Source organism: Talpa europaea (assembly GCF_964194135.1).
Source record: "Talpa europaea genome assembly, chromosome: 11".
In the NCBI taxonomy this organism is placed as follows: domain Eukaryota; kingdom Metazoa; phylum Chordata; class Mammalia; order Eulipotyphla; family Talpidae; genus Talpa; species Talpa europaea.
The window spans coordinates 19,730,303-19,747,838 of NC_140078.1; the positions used below are offsets into that span (position 1 = coordinate 19,730,303).

Below are 17,536 nucleotides of genomic sequence, written 5' to 3' on the forward strand. Positions count from 1 at the left end.
TAGAAATACTGGGTTAAAATAATTAAAATTAATATCATCTGCTTCCTTCTACTTTTTATAAAGGTGACTACCATTTATACTATATGTGTGGCTCACATTTTGTTTCTATTGGACAGTAGAACTCTAGAGCTTCTCCAATAGAACAATACCTGAGACAAGGAATTTAATAATTGTTAAAAACATATTTGTAACACACTGCCCACCAACAAGGAGCCCTCTGTTACATAGGAATAGTCAAAGAACATACCCACCAGAAAGAGAATTCAGAGCCTTCCTCTGAGCTTGATGACCCCTGAGGCCCAGAGTGGATATGACTTTCCCTGGTCCCACAGAAGTCAAGCAGCACAGCTGGATTCATGCCCAAGGCTCCTCAGCCTGATTCAGCCGCTTATTCCACCATTCCAGAATATCTAATGGGATTTGAAAAATCAGGGCCTTTACATCAGCAAATGGAACCCTGGGGTGATAAAAGTTGGAATCTGAGATCCTTGATCTTCAGGAAGGATTCAGAAATGGAGCCAATCTTGAGTCACAGCTGGACACTGCCTGGAGCCAACTCAGGTGCGGAAGCCCCCATAAGTGCCTCTAGTCACATTACTTAGAGGGGCGGCTCTTGTTGTAGATGAGGAAGTCTGAGATGTCATGCCATACATTGCTGTCCTTGTACAAGTAGGTCATGGAAGACTGCAACGAGGGCTGCAGCGTGGACTGGTGGTACTCAAAGAGCCACATCACCAGCCCCCACACCAGCCCAGTGAACAATGGGAATGGGTCCCACTTGGATTCGGGGATGTAGCCCTTCTCCATAGCCAGACGGCCCAGGGCAAACAGGACACGTGACAACAGGTACATGTTGATCTGCAGGGAGGGAATAACAGGAATTACAGGAGAGCACAGTCACTGGGAACCCTCTGCCCACCCCCATGCACCAGGGTACCTCCTACTGTGCCCTGGATCAGTTTCTCAAAGCTGATTAAGCAAGATGATCTGAAGTGATTTATAGCAGGTTTTTTTTTTTTTTTTTAATGGGTGTGGGGTTTTTTTAAAGATTTTTTTTTTTTTTAAGATTTATTTATTTTGCACCTCCATGGTGGCACAGGCGATTGAGCGCAGCACTGTGAAGCTGTCTGCAGCCTCTGCTGTACTGGTTCGATCCCTGCTGGCCTCGGAGCAACCCACATGGACCCTCGCCTAACTCACCCCCTGCTTCCCTCAGCAGTGTATTTCAGTCAATCCGCCTGTTCTGCTCCCCACTCTGTCTCTGGTGAATCCTCTCACCCCCGCATCTCTGGCCTATACCCCAGCTCTTGTATGCATAAATAAATAAATCTTTTTTTTCCAAAGATTTATTTTTTATTTTTACAAGAACCAGGGTACAGGTCAGATGTGCAGGCAGACTGACGAAATATACTGCTGAGGGGAGCCTCGGGCGAGACAGGAGAGGTCTGCTGTACCATGTGGGTCAGCTCCTGGCCAGCCGGGGATTGGCCGGCTGCAGAGCCTGCATATAGCTTCACAGTGCTGTGCTTAACCCCTTGTGCAACCAGGGAGGCCCTAAATGACATTTTTAAAAGGACTGGACAGGATGTCAGAATAGTTGTTGCCTGGGATCAGGAAAAGGTAGGGAAGGGGCAGGACATGGGTGTGACCAGGATTTCTGGACTTTGGAAGTTCAAACACCAGTGGAATTCCAACAAAAAATAAAACTGGGGAAACTGTCTCAAAATACCAAATGCTCACATCCATAGACTCCACAATTAATTCCAATTCTAGGAACTTATGGACTGATAACATGCAAGCAGAAATGCATGCAATGTCAAAAAGCTAAATAAACAAACCTATCCAGAAATATATACTCAGAAAATAACAGTGAACTCAAGAAATGAGGGATGGAAAAGAGAGGTCTCAAGATACATTATGTGGGCCTCCCTGGTGGCACAGCGGTTGAGCGCTGGGTTGCGAAGCTGCCCGCGGCCTCTGCAGCGTCGGTTCGATCCCCAGCTGCTCCCCGGCCACCAGAGGAGGGTCCCACATGGCGCGCAGACCTCTCCTGCCGCCCGCTGCTCCCCTCAGCAGTGTACTTCGGTCCTTCTGCCTGCTCTGCTCCCTGCTCTGGCTCTGGTGAATTCTCTCACCCCCCGCGCTTCTGACTGTACCCAGTGCATGTATAAACAAAACAAACAAACAAACAAATAAATAAATAAAACATGCCTCTATAAAAAAAAAAAAAGATACATTATGTGAAAAAAAAAAAAAGCAGATAATTTCTTTGGTGGAAAACTCCTAGTGTATGCTGAGAGAAGTACAGACGATGTCAGAAGCACAGACACCCGTAACTTTGCGAAACTGTCTGGGTGGTGGTTTCACAACTGGAGGGAGGTGGAGACTTTCTTTTCAATTTATTCTCTAATTTTATCATGACCTAGAAGTATACCAGGCACATTAGGAGGTGCTTAGTCTGCATCTTTTAATATAAAAATAAAACATTATTTTTATAATTTGAGAATATTTACGAAATTTGAGAAAGACAACTTTTTATATTGCGCAAGGACATAAATATGACAAATGGTATTTAGTTTCATCATTATTTCATTAAAAAACAAACAAAAGGGCCTCCCTGGTGGTGCAAGGGGTTAAGACTCAGCACTATCAAGCTATCTGCAGCCACTGCAGCATAAGTTTGATCCCTGGCAAGGGAGCTGACACACAAAGCACAGCAGACCTCTCTGACTCATCTGCTGCTCCCCTCAGCAGTGTATTTCAGTCATCTGTCTGTTCTGCTCCCCACTCTGTCTCTGGTGAATCCTCTCCCCCCATCCCGTACCTCTGGCCTGTACCCCAGTTCTTGTATGCATATTAAATAAATCTTTTAACAAATTAAAAATAAATAAATAAAAACCTTTGCCCCATAGAATAGCACACATACTGATTCTGAGAACTGTGGAATTCCAACTAGCTCCTGGGTTTACAGATGGGGAAGCTGAAGGGGAAGTGACCTGTCACATAGGGACCAGTGAATCAGAGACCCTCTGACCCAGAAGGGTGCCAAGAGCTCAACTTCAACCCCCCACCCTGAACCACATTGGACCCCAACCCCATCCCAGGATGTTACCTGGCTATTGATGTTATTGTTGTCCCCAAACACCAGGAAGCCCCCGATGACGGCAGACAGGAATGAGTGCACCTGGTGGGTCTCTCCCTGCACGTGGGACTGCAGGGCACAGAGCCCCTTGTAGACAAACACAAAGCAGGCCAGGTTCCGGGAATGGGTGTATGTGGCCTGTAGGATGGCCTGCAGCTTCTCCCGGAGGCTGCACAAACACAGTAAGCCACCATGAGCACAGACCCAGCTACTCCAAGGCACTCACCCACAGGTCAACAAAACCGAACCAGCAAGAAGCTCACAGACTGATGCTCGTTCAACCCCAGGCCCCCAACCTCCAAGTCCTGGGGGCTGCCTGCTCACTTGATTCAGGCCTTGACTCCATGCTGCCTCCTCAGAGTGGCCTTCCCTCATCACCCTACATAAAAGAATGTCCATCACACTCTGTTCCCTTAGCCTACTTTTTGTTCATAGCACTAACATTTATATACTATTTTATTTTGTGCCCCCACCTCTTCTACATCCCATGGAATCCACCAGAGAGTATGGTGTGTATATCTGGCTTGTTCATGATAAGGAAGCAGAACAGGGCCTGGCACACAGTAGATACTCAATATGAGGTGTTGGTTTGTTTTTTTTTTTTTTGAGTGAATATGTAAGGAAATGGATGAGTGAGTGTATAATACGTGGTGGGAGAGCAGAAATCTCAGGAAAAGAAAATAAACAGATCTGCTTGCTGCCCTCATGAAGTTATGATCAACGGGAAAAAGAAACATAAAATAATCATAAAACAAGGGTCAAGCTGTGACCTTGACAAGAGATGATCCTGGGACCTGAAGGATGAGGAGTCATGAGGTCAAAAGGGGAGAGGTGTTGCATCCCAGGTAGAGGAATCAGCATATGCAAAGGTCCTGGAGAAGGGCAGAGTGGGGAGTAAAGGAGCAGAGAGAAATCCTCAAGGCCTGAGCAGAGAACACATGAGGTGCAGGCTATATAGTAGAGGTGGAGCCAAGCTGAATTTTGTCTTTATGCTGAGAAGTGAACAGTAAGTCGGATGATTGATTAATCTTTTAAAAATCACTAGCAGGCAGTGAGGAGAACAAAGGAGAGGAACAGACTGTACTCTGGGAGATCAGTTCAGGGACACTGAATGCCCTCAGACAGGATAGGACCTTGAAGTGGGTCTACTGAGCTCTGTGGCAATCTGCTAGGTGAGAATAGACAGTCAGGAGTCAGCTGGTTCTGTGCCCACAGGCATATGGGCTGAGCATTTCCAGTTGCAGGGCAAGCGAGCTGGATTTCCCAGTTTTTAAATGCTGACACTAATCCCACCTTCAGAGTGTTTGGAGCCTGACCACTTCTCACATCCACTGCCACCACCAACATTCAAGCCTCCTAATTTACGCTGTCCCCAACTTCTTAATCTGGCAGCAAACTCTTCACTCTCATATTATCAAAAGATTACTCAGCAAACTCTTCACTCTCATATTATCAAAAGATTACTCAAATAGGGCCTCCCCTGGTGGCACAGCGGTTGAGCGCTGGGCTGCAAAGCTGCCTGCAGCCTCTGCAGCGCCGGTTCGATGCCCAGCCACAGGTGAGGGTCCCACATGGCACGCAGACCTCTCCTGCCGCCTGCTGCTCCCCTCAGCAGTGTACTTCGTCGGTCTGCCTGTTCTGTTCCCAGCTCTGTCTCTGGTGAATTCTCTCACCCTCCCATACTTCTGACTGTACCCAGTGCTTATATAAATAAATAAATTAATTAAAAAAAAAGATTACTCAAATAGTGATATATCCCTGCAAAAAAAATCTTACAACAAATTCATGTTTTACTTAAAAGAAAATTCAAACTTCTCTCTACGGCTTGAAGCTAGACATAATTCACCCAGGTCACCCTGTGATCTTCTCTTTGTTCTCTCCCCTTCGCTACCTTCCTTACAGCTTCCTCAAACTCACCTCAGGGCCTTTGCACTGACTGCTGCCTTGACCTGAAACATGCTTTCCTCTGATATCCACTTGGCTAACTCTTTGTTCTCCTGGAAGTCTTCCATCGAATGTCACTTTCTCAATGAAGCCTTCCCTATTTAGTTCTGCAGCCTGCCCCTCCTTCAGCATGATCAGCCCCCTTGCCTTCCTCCCACAGCCTGCACTGCCTTCTAGCATACGATATGCTTTCCTTACTTCCTCCAGTTATTTTCTGCCACCACCTGCTAGAACACAAACTTTAGGAAGGCAGCAATCATGGTAAATTTTGTTCACTGCTATATACCTAGCACTTAAAAGTATCTGGAATATAGAAAATGCTCAACAAATATTTACTGGATGAGTTTTTAGCAAAACTCGAAGTTAACTTTTTAAAAAATGGGAGGGCAAAACCCAAAACAAACAAAAATAGATAAATAAAATGAGAATACAGAAAGAGAAAATTATTGGCTGGTTTTGGCCAGAAGGATACCCCTGGTTGATTCTGGTAAGCTCCAGATGAGGCTAAAAACTAGACCACAAGCGGTTTCTGAGAAGACCCTTGAGGGAAGAGTTATGGGAGATCAGAGGGAGGGCAAGACATTTTAGGGAGTAATGAGAAATGGTGTGGGTGGTTAGGATGGAAATAAAGGTGGGTGGAAGAGAAAAGGGCATTCCTGGTGTGTGGTGGAGGGTGGGGGCACTACATGAGCCAATGTATGGAAGGGGAGCCACATGTGGCCTGTGCCTGGAATGCCCAGGACACCCCAGAGTGGAAGGAGGAGAGTACTGTGGGGATGCAGTTGAGGTCAGACTGCAGAGGGTCTGGAAGGTCATGCCTATAAGGTGGGCTTCTCTGGAGGCCAGTGGGGAACCAGGGCAGTTTTCAAACTGGGATAACAGTTGTCCTTTAAGAGGTAGTGGTAGCAAGGGGACAGGGTAGGCCCAGCTAGTAAACTACTGCAACCATCCTAGCATTGAGAGCTGACCACATTTTCTAACAGTCTGAGAGATATCCCAGGAGGCGGTAGAGGTGTGGGGTCAGTACCTGCCACTCCGGAAGAGAAAGGTCATGACCAGCGCGTGAGGAGCCCGGATTTTGACTCCATAGCTATAGAAACAAACAAACAAAAACAATTACTCCGGCATCACTACATCAGTTTCATTCTGGGTTCTCTCCTTGACTCTTTGTCCCCTTTCCCCAGCCCTAATCCTCCCATCATTTGGGGAGCAGAACTAATGCTTGCTTTTTAGCTAGATCTGGGTTCAAATCCCACCCCTGATACTTTGGTAGAGTGGTCTCTGGCTTGTCATCTAACTTCAAATAAATGAGCCTTGGTTTGCCCAACAGTTAAAGGGAATGTCAGACCTCAGAGGCTGATTAAAATTCCTATATGGGAGGGGTCTCCCTGGTGACACAAGGGATTAAGACAAGGGATTAAGACGCAGAACTATGCTTGACAATAAATTGTGCTCAATAAATTGATTCTAGAACAGCCCTTAATTACCTATGGAATCCTATGAATCTCCAGAGGGTTCCCTCTCTAGCTTGGTCCACCTTAAACTTAGTTAACTTTCCTAACATAAGTTAACTTAAATTCCCTAAAATAGTTGCTAATTAACATTGTACTTCCCTCTACTTGTTCAAAATGTACTTCCAACTGCTATACTACTAAACACAGAGGAAATATGCCATCATGTTATTAGCAATGTCTTCTGGGCTGGAGTAATATGGGAATTTATTTTTGTCTGTTTTTGAAACTTTTCTGTACTTCCAAAAGATCTAAGATTAAGGATTGCATTTAAAATTAAAATGAGGGCTTCCCCGGTGGCGCAGCAGGTTGAGTGCAGTGCTGTGAAGCTGTCTGCAGTCTCTGCAGTGCTGGTTCAAATCCTGGCCAGCCAGGGAGATTCCCACATGACGCAGCAGACCTCTTCTGACTCGCCCGCTGCTCCCCTCAGCAATGTATTTTGTCAGTCTGCCTGTTCTGCTCCCCACTTTGTCTCTGGTGAATCCTCTCACCCTCCCAAGCCTCTGGTCTGTACCCCAGGTATTGTATAAATAAAATAAATCTTTAAAAATAATAATAAAATTAAAATAATTAAAATGCATATGAATGTTTCATAAGTACTTCTTTTCAAGATTCACACCTCTTCCGCCACCATCCTTTCTATCTTTTTCTTTTCAACAATGACTTGCACAGCATCTTAAGAAGAGGTCTAAGGAATCATCCAGCATCTCGCTGTTTCTGTAGCTGGGTAACTTAGTTCTTATTCATTAGCCTGCTCGACTGTTTCTTTTTCAGAAATACAGATACCCAAAATTTCATGATATCCTTGTTTTTAACTGTGGCTTGCTGAGTCAAAGCCGAGACATTGAATTAGATACAAGTTCAATGTCTTCTCCTTCCAGAATTAACTAATCATTCTGGACTTGAGATACTGAACAAGTAATTCCTGGACTCCCCTGAATCCTGTGAGTGTATTTTTCACCCAAGAATTTTCAGACTTCAACAAAAGACCCATTTTCCTGATGGGAAGTGAGCGTGCACAGGTATCATCTTGTATCAGGGCTGTGGAACACCCTTGATCACATTCTGTTCATGGCTACAGAGAGAACAAACGTCAGCCAGTTCCTTTCTATCCCCCACCCTTTGTCCACCCAGAGCCTCTTCCTTACCTTTCCAAGAAGACTGAGCTGACATTGATGTGACTGAAGTCCCCCTACCATTGGGACTCTTCACAATAACAGCGCATCCCTTCAGGGAGATGTCACATTTTCTGGAACATGGACAACCTGATTGCTGAGAATGATCTTCACTCTCAAGGCAGATGTGGCAAAAAGTCCCCTGACCCTCCTTCCATCTCCTCATATGAATCTCTGGGGATGATGTGCTCAAGACCACATTCCCCTTCAGGCCTCCCTGGTGGTGCAAGGGGTTAAGACGCAACCTATGAAGCTGTTTGCAGCCTCTGCAACACAAGTCCGATCCCCCAGCCGGGGAGCAACCCACATGGTGCAGCAGACCTCTCCTGATTTGCCCACTGCTCCCCTCAGCAGCGTATTTCAGTAGATCTTCCTGTTCTGTTCCCCACTCTGTCTCTGGTGAATCCTCTCACCCCCCACACCTCTGGCCTGCACCCCAGCTCTGTATGCATAGATAAATAAATCTTTAAAAATAAAAAAGACCATGGGCCTCCCAGGTGGCGCAGTGGTTGAGTGCTGGGCTGCAAAGCTGCCCGCAGCCTCTGTAGCGCCAGTTCGATCCCCAGCCGCTGGCGAGGGTCCCACATGGCGCACAGACTTCTTCTGCCGTGCCCACTGCTCCCCTCAGCAGTGTATTTCGTCAGTCTGCCTGTTCTGCTCCCCACTCTGGCTCTGGAATTCTCTCACCCTCCCGTACTTCTGACTGTACCCAGTGCTTGTATAAATTTAAAAAAAAAAAAAAAAGACCACATTCCCCTTCACACTTACCTTCACTATCTTAAGGATAATCAAGTGAGAAGCAACTGGGAATATTTGACTATTGACTGTAGTCAACATTAAGGAGTTATTAACTTACTACATGCAATCATGATAATTTAGCCATAAAGGAAAATGCTCTTTAGAGCATTTTAGAGCATGGTATGTTAGCACCTCAAGAGCAGGTATCCAAAGTCAACATTGGGCAATGCCCAGTGGCACCAGGGCCTGTGTGACACATAGTCACTCATGCTTTGCCCTGAGCATATCCTGCAGGGCAAAAGACTGCTCATGTTATCTAAGGGTTCGCTCTACCCTGGTCACACCATGGCATGGCTGATATGATCTGGCCAGACTCAGAGAAAAAACTGCTACTTGACTCTGGTGCCCACAGAAGCCAAGAGCCTGGCATTGGGGTCAGATATTCTGAGTTTTAAACCTGGCTCTAACACTAACAAAGGGCTGTGACCATGAGCAATGAGTTTACCTCTCTGAGGCAGTTTTCTCATCTGTAAAATGGGGATAATGGCAATTCTTACCTTGCACACATAATTCATTCATTCAGTAAATATTTGAAAGCCTACTAAAAACCAAGAAATAGAGAAAAATTCCTGTTCCATGAAGCTCACTTTCTAATGAGTGAGGCATATGAAACCAGAATATATGAGTAAAACTACTCAGTGTCAGATGAGTACTACAGAGAAAACAAGTACAGTGGAGAAAAAGTTAAGTAGGGAAGAGGTGGGGTGTTTAGGGATGGCCTCACTGGCACTTAAGCAGAGGTCTGGAGAAGGTGAAGGGAGTGAGACAGGCAGACACCCATGTGAATATAACAATAATTACAGCAGCCAGCATATATCAGACACTTTCTAAACATTTCACACATGCTGACTCAATCCTCTGACAGTTTGATATAAATAGTATATCATTCACATTTTATGGAAATGGAGGCTAAGAGAGGCTAAATGGACTTGCACAAGATCACTAGGTAGGTGGCACCAGAATTAAACAGGAGACAGTCCACACCCTCACCACCTTGCCATGCTATCTCTAGATGCCAACTCCAGGAGGATACTGATCTGTTGGGTTTGCTCTCTGCTGTGTCCCCATTTCTGCCACAGTAAGTCTCAGTAAATGATATCTGTTGTGCTTGAGGTTTAAAGGAGGTGTGGTCCTATACCTCTGAATCATATACAGAAAACCAATGTTACCTCAATTGATCAATTAAAGGAAGTCAAAACCCTTTCAGCCACCAGCCAGGCAAAATGACCCCAAGACCTCTCCTGCAGATCTGATGGCAACAGTAAAATCAATTTGCCCAGCAAGTATTTGCAGTTTCTTTTACATTTACTGCCACTCCTGAGGTTTATGCTCTAGGAGTCCTCTGTTCCAGAAGGGAACTTAGCCCTAGAGTCACACAGACAAGGAATGAGAAGTGGGATGTGATCCCACCGGGCAGTTCAATGCAGGGAGGACAGGCAGGAGTTCTCACCGGCCTGCTAGAGGCCAGAAGCCATCTTCCCGTTGTGCAACTGGGGCCACAGAAAACAGACAGGCCCAAGGGCACACAACGGAGAGGGGGAATGGGATATGGCTCCAAAGGAGGGGCCATGGGGGTGGCATGGACAGTGGTCAAGACAAGAGGGCCAGTTTACAAAGCACCTGGGGGATCCAGAAAGCAGCGCTGCAGGAGCCCTGGCTCGCAAGGCGCCCAGAACTCACTATCCAGTGCCCACTGTGTAGACGGTGGACACGGAGACCTGACCACAAACTAGGGCTGCTCAAGGGCACAGAGCCCGAGGGTGCCAGGCCCGAAACCCGCCTCTGACCCCAACCCGGCCTGCCTCTCAGCCCCGGCCGTTCCACTCACACTGCCCCGTTCCGGAAGCCCTTAAGCACAGCCAACGCAGCGTGGTAGCGGCGATTGCGCAGCAGTTCGTTGACCACCAGGAGTAGCGCTCTCAGCTGCGGCGGGGCGGCCATATCGCAGACGGCGCTCGGGGTCGGGGGCACCCAGCCAGGAGCTCGCTGACAGCCTGCGGTTCCGGCAGCGCTGCCCAGCCTCGGCAGCCCACGGCCCCTGACAGCACCGCCCCCTTGTTGTACTACAGGATGTATCGTCTGTCACTCATCCCGAGACAGCCAATCACAGAGCGTACTCATCTCACAAGGCTAATGAGACCCCGAGTAGCGATCTGATTGGAAGAGAAGGGAGACATTGTAACCAATCACAGTTGGCTCCGCCCCAGGGAAAGTTACACTCACACGCCTGATTTGCCCAATCAGAAAGCTTGTTTCCTTCGGATTTAGGGGGTGTGTCACTTGTGGGCTCCAAAGGCTTCCTAAAAGAGGACCCGCCTACCTAGAGCTGGAATGGAAGAGGGGTTGTTTGTGACTCTGGGAGGAGTCAGGCCTCGTGTGTACACAGGGGCACAGACAGGATCCTAAGGATCTCAGAGCTGAATCACTTGGCACTCTCACTGGCTAACATCTATTCTCAAAGTACAAACTCCTTCCCCTGGCCACAAGAGAAGACAGTACCCTCTGGCCCCTGCTTTCCTCTCTAATTTCATGGCCTGGTCACTCGCCCCATCATCACTTCTCTGCAGCCAAAATGGTCTGGCTGTTAACCTCAGCACGCCAAGAATGCTCCTGCCCCAGCCACTTTGACCTTGCTCTTTCCTTGCTTGGTGTGCACTGTCAGGTGCAATTTAATAAGGTTAAAAACTAACCTCCAGGGCCTCCCCGGTGGTGCAGCGGTTGAGCGCTGGGTTGCGAAGCTGCCTGCAGTCTCTGCAGCGCCTGCTCGATCCCCGGCTGCTCCCTGGCCACTGGAGGAGGGTCCCACATGGCACGCAGACCTCTCCTGCCGCCCGCTGCTCCCCTCAGCAGTGTACTTCGGTCCTCTGCCTGCTCTACTCCCCCCTCTGGCTCTGGTGAATTCTCTCACTCTCCCGCGCTTCTGACTGTACCCAGTGCTTGTATAAATAAATAAAAATAAATCTTAAAAAAAAAACAAAACTAACCTCCACTCTCTCTGCCCAGCAGGCAGCTTTGGGAGGCTTGAATAGATAAGGAAATTGATAAAGCTGCCTTGGGACAAGGCCATCCAACTGACCACAATGACCAGGAAAACCAGCCCAGCTCCAGGAACACAGAAGCAGGGGCAAGGTCATGTTTCTGTATCAAAGGCCTGTTCAGGAGACCAGACATCCAAAGCAGATAACTGGGTGCAAAATGGCATCCCAAGTTAGAAAGCAGAATATAAAACAGCATCTCAAATCCTCCCTCATGCACAGACTTCTCCCATCTTGCTCCCTGCTCCTTTGCCAGGTATTTCAATAAATCTGCCTTTTCTGTTCTCCACTCTGTCTCTGGTGAATTCTTTCACCCCCATGAACCTGGCCACACTCGGATATTTCTCCCCACTATATGCACCACCCCAGTTCTTCCCATGACAGTCTCCTCGACATTCATGTTTCAGCTCAGATGCCACCTCCTCAGAGAGTCTGTCCCAGCTATTCCCTCTAAAGTATCACTGCCCACTCTCTGACTCTTTTTTCTTTTCTTTTTAAAGATTTATTTATTTACGCATACAAGAACTGGGGTACAGGCCAGAGATGTGGGGGATGAAAGTGTTATAGAGCAGCCCCGATATTAAACGGGACATCCTTTTCCCCCTAACAAAAGGACTCACCGGAGACAGAGAGGGGAACAGAACAGACAGACTGACTGAAACACACTGCTGGGGGAGCAGCAGGCAAGGCAGGAGAGGTCTGCTTCACCATGTGGGTTGCTCCCTGGCAGGATGGGGATTGAACTTGTGCTGAAGAGGCTGTGGATTGCTTCATAGTGCGGTGCTTAACCCCTTGCACCACCAGGGAGACACTCCTTTTTATTTTCTTCATAAAACTTTAGCTCTTTGGAATTGTTCACTCTATGTTCATTGCCCTTACAAGGCCATAAATCTATGAAGGCAGAAAATTTATCTGTCTTGTTTTCTACTGTAACACCTGCACTTAGCACATGGTGTGTACCCAACATATGCTTGTTGAAAAGATATAGTTTTGGGTTATATCTCAGAGTATTGATAGGTGATATTTACACATGATGTCACAGTGTGGAATAGTCTTTGGAGAACATGCTGAGTGGTGACTCTGACTTGTGAGGGTATCCCTTGAACATGGGAAATGTGATATTTATCTGTGACATTATTGACTGGGTCAAAGTCAGAGGTAAATGAAAAGAAATTATGATTTTCCTATTTTATCACTGAAACTGGATTTTTTTTTTTTGTAATGTCAGACTGGTTTATTCAGGTAATCCTTCCTCTGAAAATAGTAGCAACATTAGATAAAAAATAAAAATACCCTCTGAAAAGCACTGAAATGCGTAAAAGTCTGGACAATGTGCACATCAATGATTGGGTAAAAGCCAGTTAATAAAATGACTGGATATTGGAAGAGTAAATTAACTTATGATATGAGGGCATTTTACACTATTGGAGCTATGAGTTTCAGTTTATCAACCATGCAGGGTCAGATGGACAGAAGGATGGACAGATGGATGTCTGTTATGGGGAGTGGGGAGTTATGTCTAAGCTATGTCTGCAGTGGGGAGTTTTACAGAAGAATCTCCTCACATTAAGTGTTGACCCCAAAAAGTTTTGCCCTCAAGTTTAACCTACTGGATATCCCAAACTACTAGCCTCAAGGGAGTTCAGAAAAGATTGCCCTGACGGAGCAGAACAGTTGAAGGAAAGGGAAAAAGAGGATTTTTTTTAAAGCTCTTCCTTGGGAAGGAGTAAAGCCCGGTAGTCCAAGAAATCTCAAGTCATGAACTGGGAACCTGATTTTAGGTGATTACTGACTGGAAATCCTTGGCAGAAAGCAAATGCAAAGGTTCGCTGCAGAAGGGCACGTCTAGTTTTGGCTTTAGGGAACCACCACAAATGGTTTTCAAGGGAATAATGAACACACAGTCAGAGATAACCAGGTAGCTAAGACTTCATGAAGAAGCAAAAAAAGGGCCTCTCCTGGTGGTGCAGCGGTTGAGCGCTGGGATACAAAGCTGCCCGCAGTCTCTGTAGCGCCAGTTTGATCCCTGGCCCCCAAGGAGGGTCCCACATGGCAAGACAGACCTCTCCTGCCGAGCCCGCTGCTCCCCTCAGCAGTGTATTCCGTCAGCCTGCCTGTTCTATTCCATCCTCTGGCTCTGGTGAATTCTCTCACTCTTCCGCGTTTCTGACTATATCCAGTGCTTGTATAAATAAATAAATTAATTTAAAAAAAATAGACACAATACATGGGAGCAATGCAATAGGTCTACACAGACTTCAGGTATTATAATCCATAGACACAGTTTTTTAAAATGTGCACATAAGATTTAAAGCTAGAAAATAGCTACAGGAAATAGAAAACCATATTTTTAAAAAATATGTAAAATTTGAAAGGAAAGCAAACAGAACTTCTGGAAATATCACCTGATTCTCCTACAAAGGTCCAGCGACCAAGCCCTACTACTTGACCTAGATGGGGAGAGGGTGTTTAGAAACTATTTGGTTCTGCATGTTCTTCCTGAGTGCTATCTTTTGCTAACCATTTCTCACAGAGATTAATGTTTCCGCTCTCAAAGACCTCCCAGGATGCTAAGGTTAAAGAGTTGCCATTTGAAAACCTTTATCATTTCCTGGTGACTTTTTAAAATTGTACACAATTCTGAGTTCCTTAGGGTAGGACCTGTTTATTCACCTTTGCCCAGAAAAATCACATTTATTTAACAAGCACCTACAAAGTAATTGTTATGTACAAGAATTGTTTTTTAAGTGTTTATTAACCATTTCATTTTCATAGCAATCCTTGTGGTTGGTTCTATGACCAGACCTCCTTATTACGGGAAAAGCACACAGAGAAGCAAGTGATAGAGTCATGATTGGAATACAAACTCCCCCAGACACCAGAATCTAATTTTTTTTTAAGATTTACTTTTATTTATTTATGCATACAAGAACTGGGGTGTAGCCCTGAGGTGGGGGCGGGGTGAGAGGATTCACCAGAGATAGAGTGGGAAGCAGAACAGGCAGACTGACTGAAATACACTGCTGAGGGAGCAGTGGGAGAGACAGGAGAGTTCTGCTGTGGCAATTGTGTTAGCTCCCTGGCTGGGGATTGAACTCACGCTACAGTGGATGGTGATAGCTTGATAGTGCTGAGACTTACCCCCTGAGCCACCAGGAAGGCCCCCAGAATCTGATCTTACCCACTGTTTTATTAGTTTGTTAAGGCTGAATTCTACCACAGGAATTCAATTTTTCACAAAATCAAGGTGTCTGCAGGTTCAGTTTCTTTTAAGGTCTCTCTCCTCGGCTTGCAGCTGTCTGCCTTTTCACTGTGTCCTCACATGGTCACCTCTCAGTCTATGTGTATGCCGAAATCTTTTTTCTTTTTTTTAAATAAGGACACCAGCCATGTTGGTTTAGGGTGCACCTATTGACTTAATTTTACCTCTTTAAGGCCCTATCCCTAAATACTAGTGATGTTCTGAGGTATTAGGATTTAGAATGTCAACATGAGTTGTGGGGAGGGGAAGGACACAATTTAGGCCCTAAAATTATGCATTTGCTGCCTACTACCAATACTTAAAAATCTTACCAGATTTCATGGTGTAACATTTGTTTTTATAGCCTCACTTTTCTCCCCTTGTTGCTGGGAGTCTAGTGGAAGCTGCTCATGATTCCTCCCCTCCCAAAAGGGAAACTGACTTTTCTGGAGTGGTTGGAGCACCCATTGTGGAGGAGGAAACTGGAAGTTTCCCAAACTTTCCCTCCTGCCCACTTGGCTGCATTCCTGGTGTTACCACATTACTTACCCCATACCCCAGAATCTCTAAGCTGCGATTAGTTCTGTTTCAATGCCAATCAGTCCACCCTGAGGAAATGGGACACAGAACTGATAGGTTTTGGTGGAGGAAGATATGAAGGTGAGAGGGAAAAAAAGCTGATTCATTTGTTCCATCAGTCAAATAGTCAATCAACAAGCCACAAGCATTTCCCAGGTTGCCTCTTGTATCAGGTCTTGAGAACCAGGTAGAATGGGTGAAGCACCTTACCTGGTCAGTGGCTTCCTTACTGAGGGGGTTGAGAAAAGGGGAATTTCAATGGCTAAAGAGTATGACATGATAGATATAATAACAAATACTGTCGGAAACTAGGGGAGGACCAACTCCATCCAGACAGACCAGGGAAAGCTTCTTAGAGGAGGCAAGAAGGCAAGGTCCCATTGTCCCTTTGAGGGTGGTAAGAAAATACTGTGCAAAGGCCTGAAGAGCAGATAAAAAGCAACTATGTATATATGCACTTGGAAATACATGGAAAGCTGCCAAGGTCTCAGGGACTGGTGGACTCCTTTACTGTGGAGCGCCTCCCATCACCCTTAAAACAAAACAGAAAGTCTTGTTGTGGCCTGTCTGTCTCTCCACCCTCATGCTCCTGTACCCATGTTCACTTATCCTCAGTTGACCCTGCCAGGCTTTGGTCTTTCATTTTTGTCATGGGTGTCATTATTAAATTTAAAAACTAAGCACCCAACTCTTGCCCAGCAAGCAAGTTTAGGAGGCTTAAATGGAGAAAGGGAGTGGGTGGGACCGCCCTGTGGGAACTGATCCATTACACTGATCATCTGCATCAGGAGTCAGAAACCACCCAAGACTAGTCACCCTAACCAATCAATGATGCCTAGAGTTTAAATCAAGCCTTGGAACCCTCACTTTCAGTATAGTAGATGTTTTTTGTTTTGCCTGCTGCTTTTCTTAGCAGTGTGTTTCAATGAGTCCACCTTTTCTGTTCTCCACTCTGACCATGACTCTAACCTACACCCAGATTCCTCTACTCCTTCCTTTCTCCCTACTGGTTTTTTTTTTTTTTTTTAAGAGGCATGTATATTTATTTATTTATTTGTTTGTACATGCACTGGGTACAGTCAGAAGCGCGGGAGGGTGAGAGAATTCACCAGAGCGGGGAGCAGAGCAGGCAGAAGGACCGAAGTACACTGCTGAGGGGAGCAGCGGGCGGCAGGAGAGGTCTGCGCGCCATGTGGGACCCTCCTCCGGTGGCCGGGGAGCAGCCGGGGATCGAACCGGCGCCGCAGAGGCCGCGGGCAGCTTCGCAACCCAGCGCTCAACCGCTGCGCCACCGGGGAGGCCCACTCTCCCTACTGGTTTTGGCCTCAGGGCCTTTGCACAATTAAATGAATGCATTCCTTGAGGTAAAAGGTCAGTGGAAATGCTGCTCCTTCCTTTCTGCTGTAGCTCCTGTGGAAATGGGCAAATTTGAAAAACCTGGGAATGTGGTGGTGACCTGGTTAGATGCGACTCCTGATGCAAAATGGAGACTGTAAAGAACATCCATGATGACACCTCAGATTGCCCCCGCAGCCTGGTAGTGATGACTATACCTGCACAGTCGCCATGGGCAAGAAAATCGCCAGAGGTCAAAGGTAAAATTCTTCTGTGAAAAATTGTAACTACAGTCACCTCATGTTCACAAGGTACTCTTTGGATATCCTCTTGGGCAAAATGGTCTTTAACCTCAACAGGATGTCTTGAGAGGCCCTGCTCTTTTTTTTTTTTTTTTAAAGATTTATTTATTTATTTATACAAGCACTGGGTATAGTCAGAAGCGCGGGATGGCGAGAGAATTCACCAGAGCCAGAAGCAGAGCAGGCAGAAGGACTGAAGCACACTGCTGAGGGGAGCAGCGGGCGGCAGGGGAGGTCTGCGCGCCATGTGGGACCCTCCCCCAGTGGCCGCGGAGCAGCCGGGGATCGAACCGGCGCCTCGGAGGCTTTGGCTTCGGGCAGCTTCACAACCCAGTGCTCAACTGCTGCGCCACCGGAGAGGCCCTGCTCTTAAACATAAGGCCAACGTCAAGTTTAAGGAGAGGTACACTACCCGGTGGCGCAGCGGTTGAGCGCTGGGATGCGAAGCTGCCCACAGCCTCTGCAGCGCCGGTT

General features: G+C 46.6%; 1 protein-coding gene across 2 annotated transcripts; it reads right to left on the minus strand.

The window, feature by feature from the left end:
* Positions 1-594: 594 nt before the first annotated feature.
* Positions 595-10,511, minus strand: PXMP4 (peroxisomal membrane protein 4; the record flags this gene model as incomplete). Of its 2 annotated transcripts, XM_084247187.1 has the most annotated exons (4): positions 595-858; positions 3,113-3,311; positions 6,114-6,176; positions 10,399-10,511. In XM_084247187.1, the coding sequence occupies 4 exons, from the start codon at positions 10,509-10,511 to the stop codon at positions 595-597; spliced, it is 639 nt and encodes a 212-aa protein (XP_084103313.1). The 2 variants fall into 2 exon arrangements, with proteins under 2 accessions (XP_084103313.1, XP_084103314.1); XM_084247188.1 differs by lacking the exon at positions 6,114-6,176.
* Between the last annotated feature and the right edge of the window lie 7,025 nt (positions 10,512-17,536).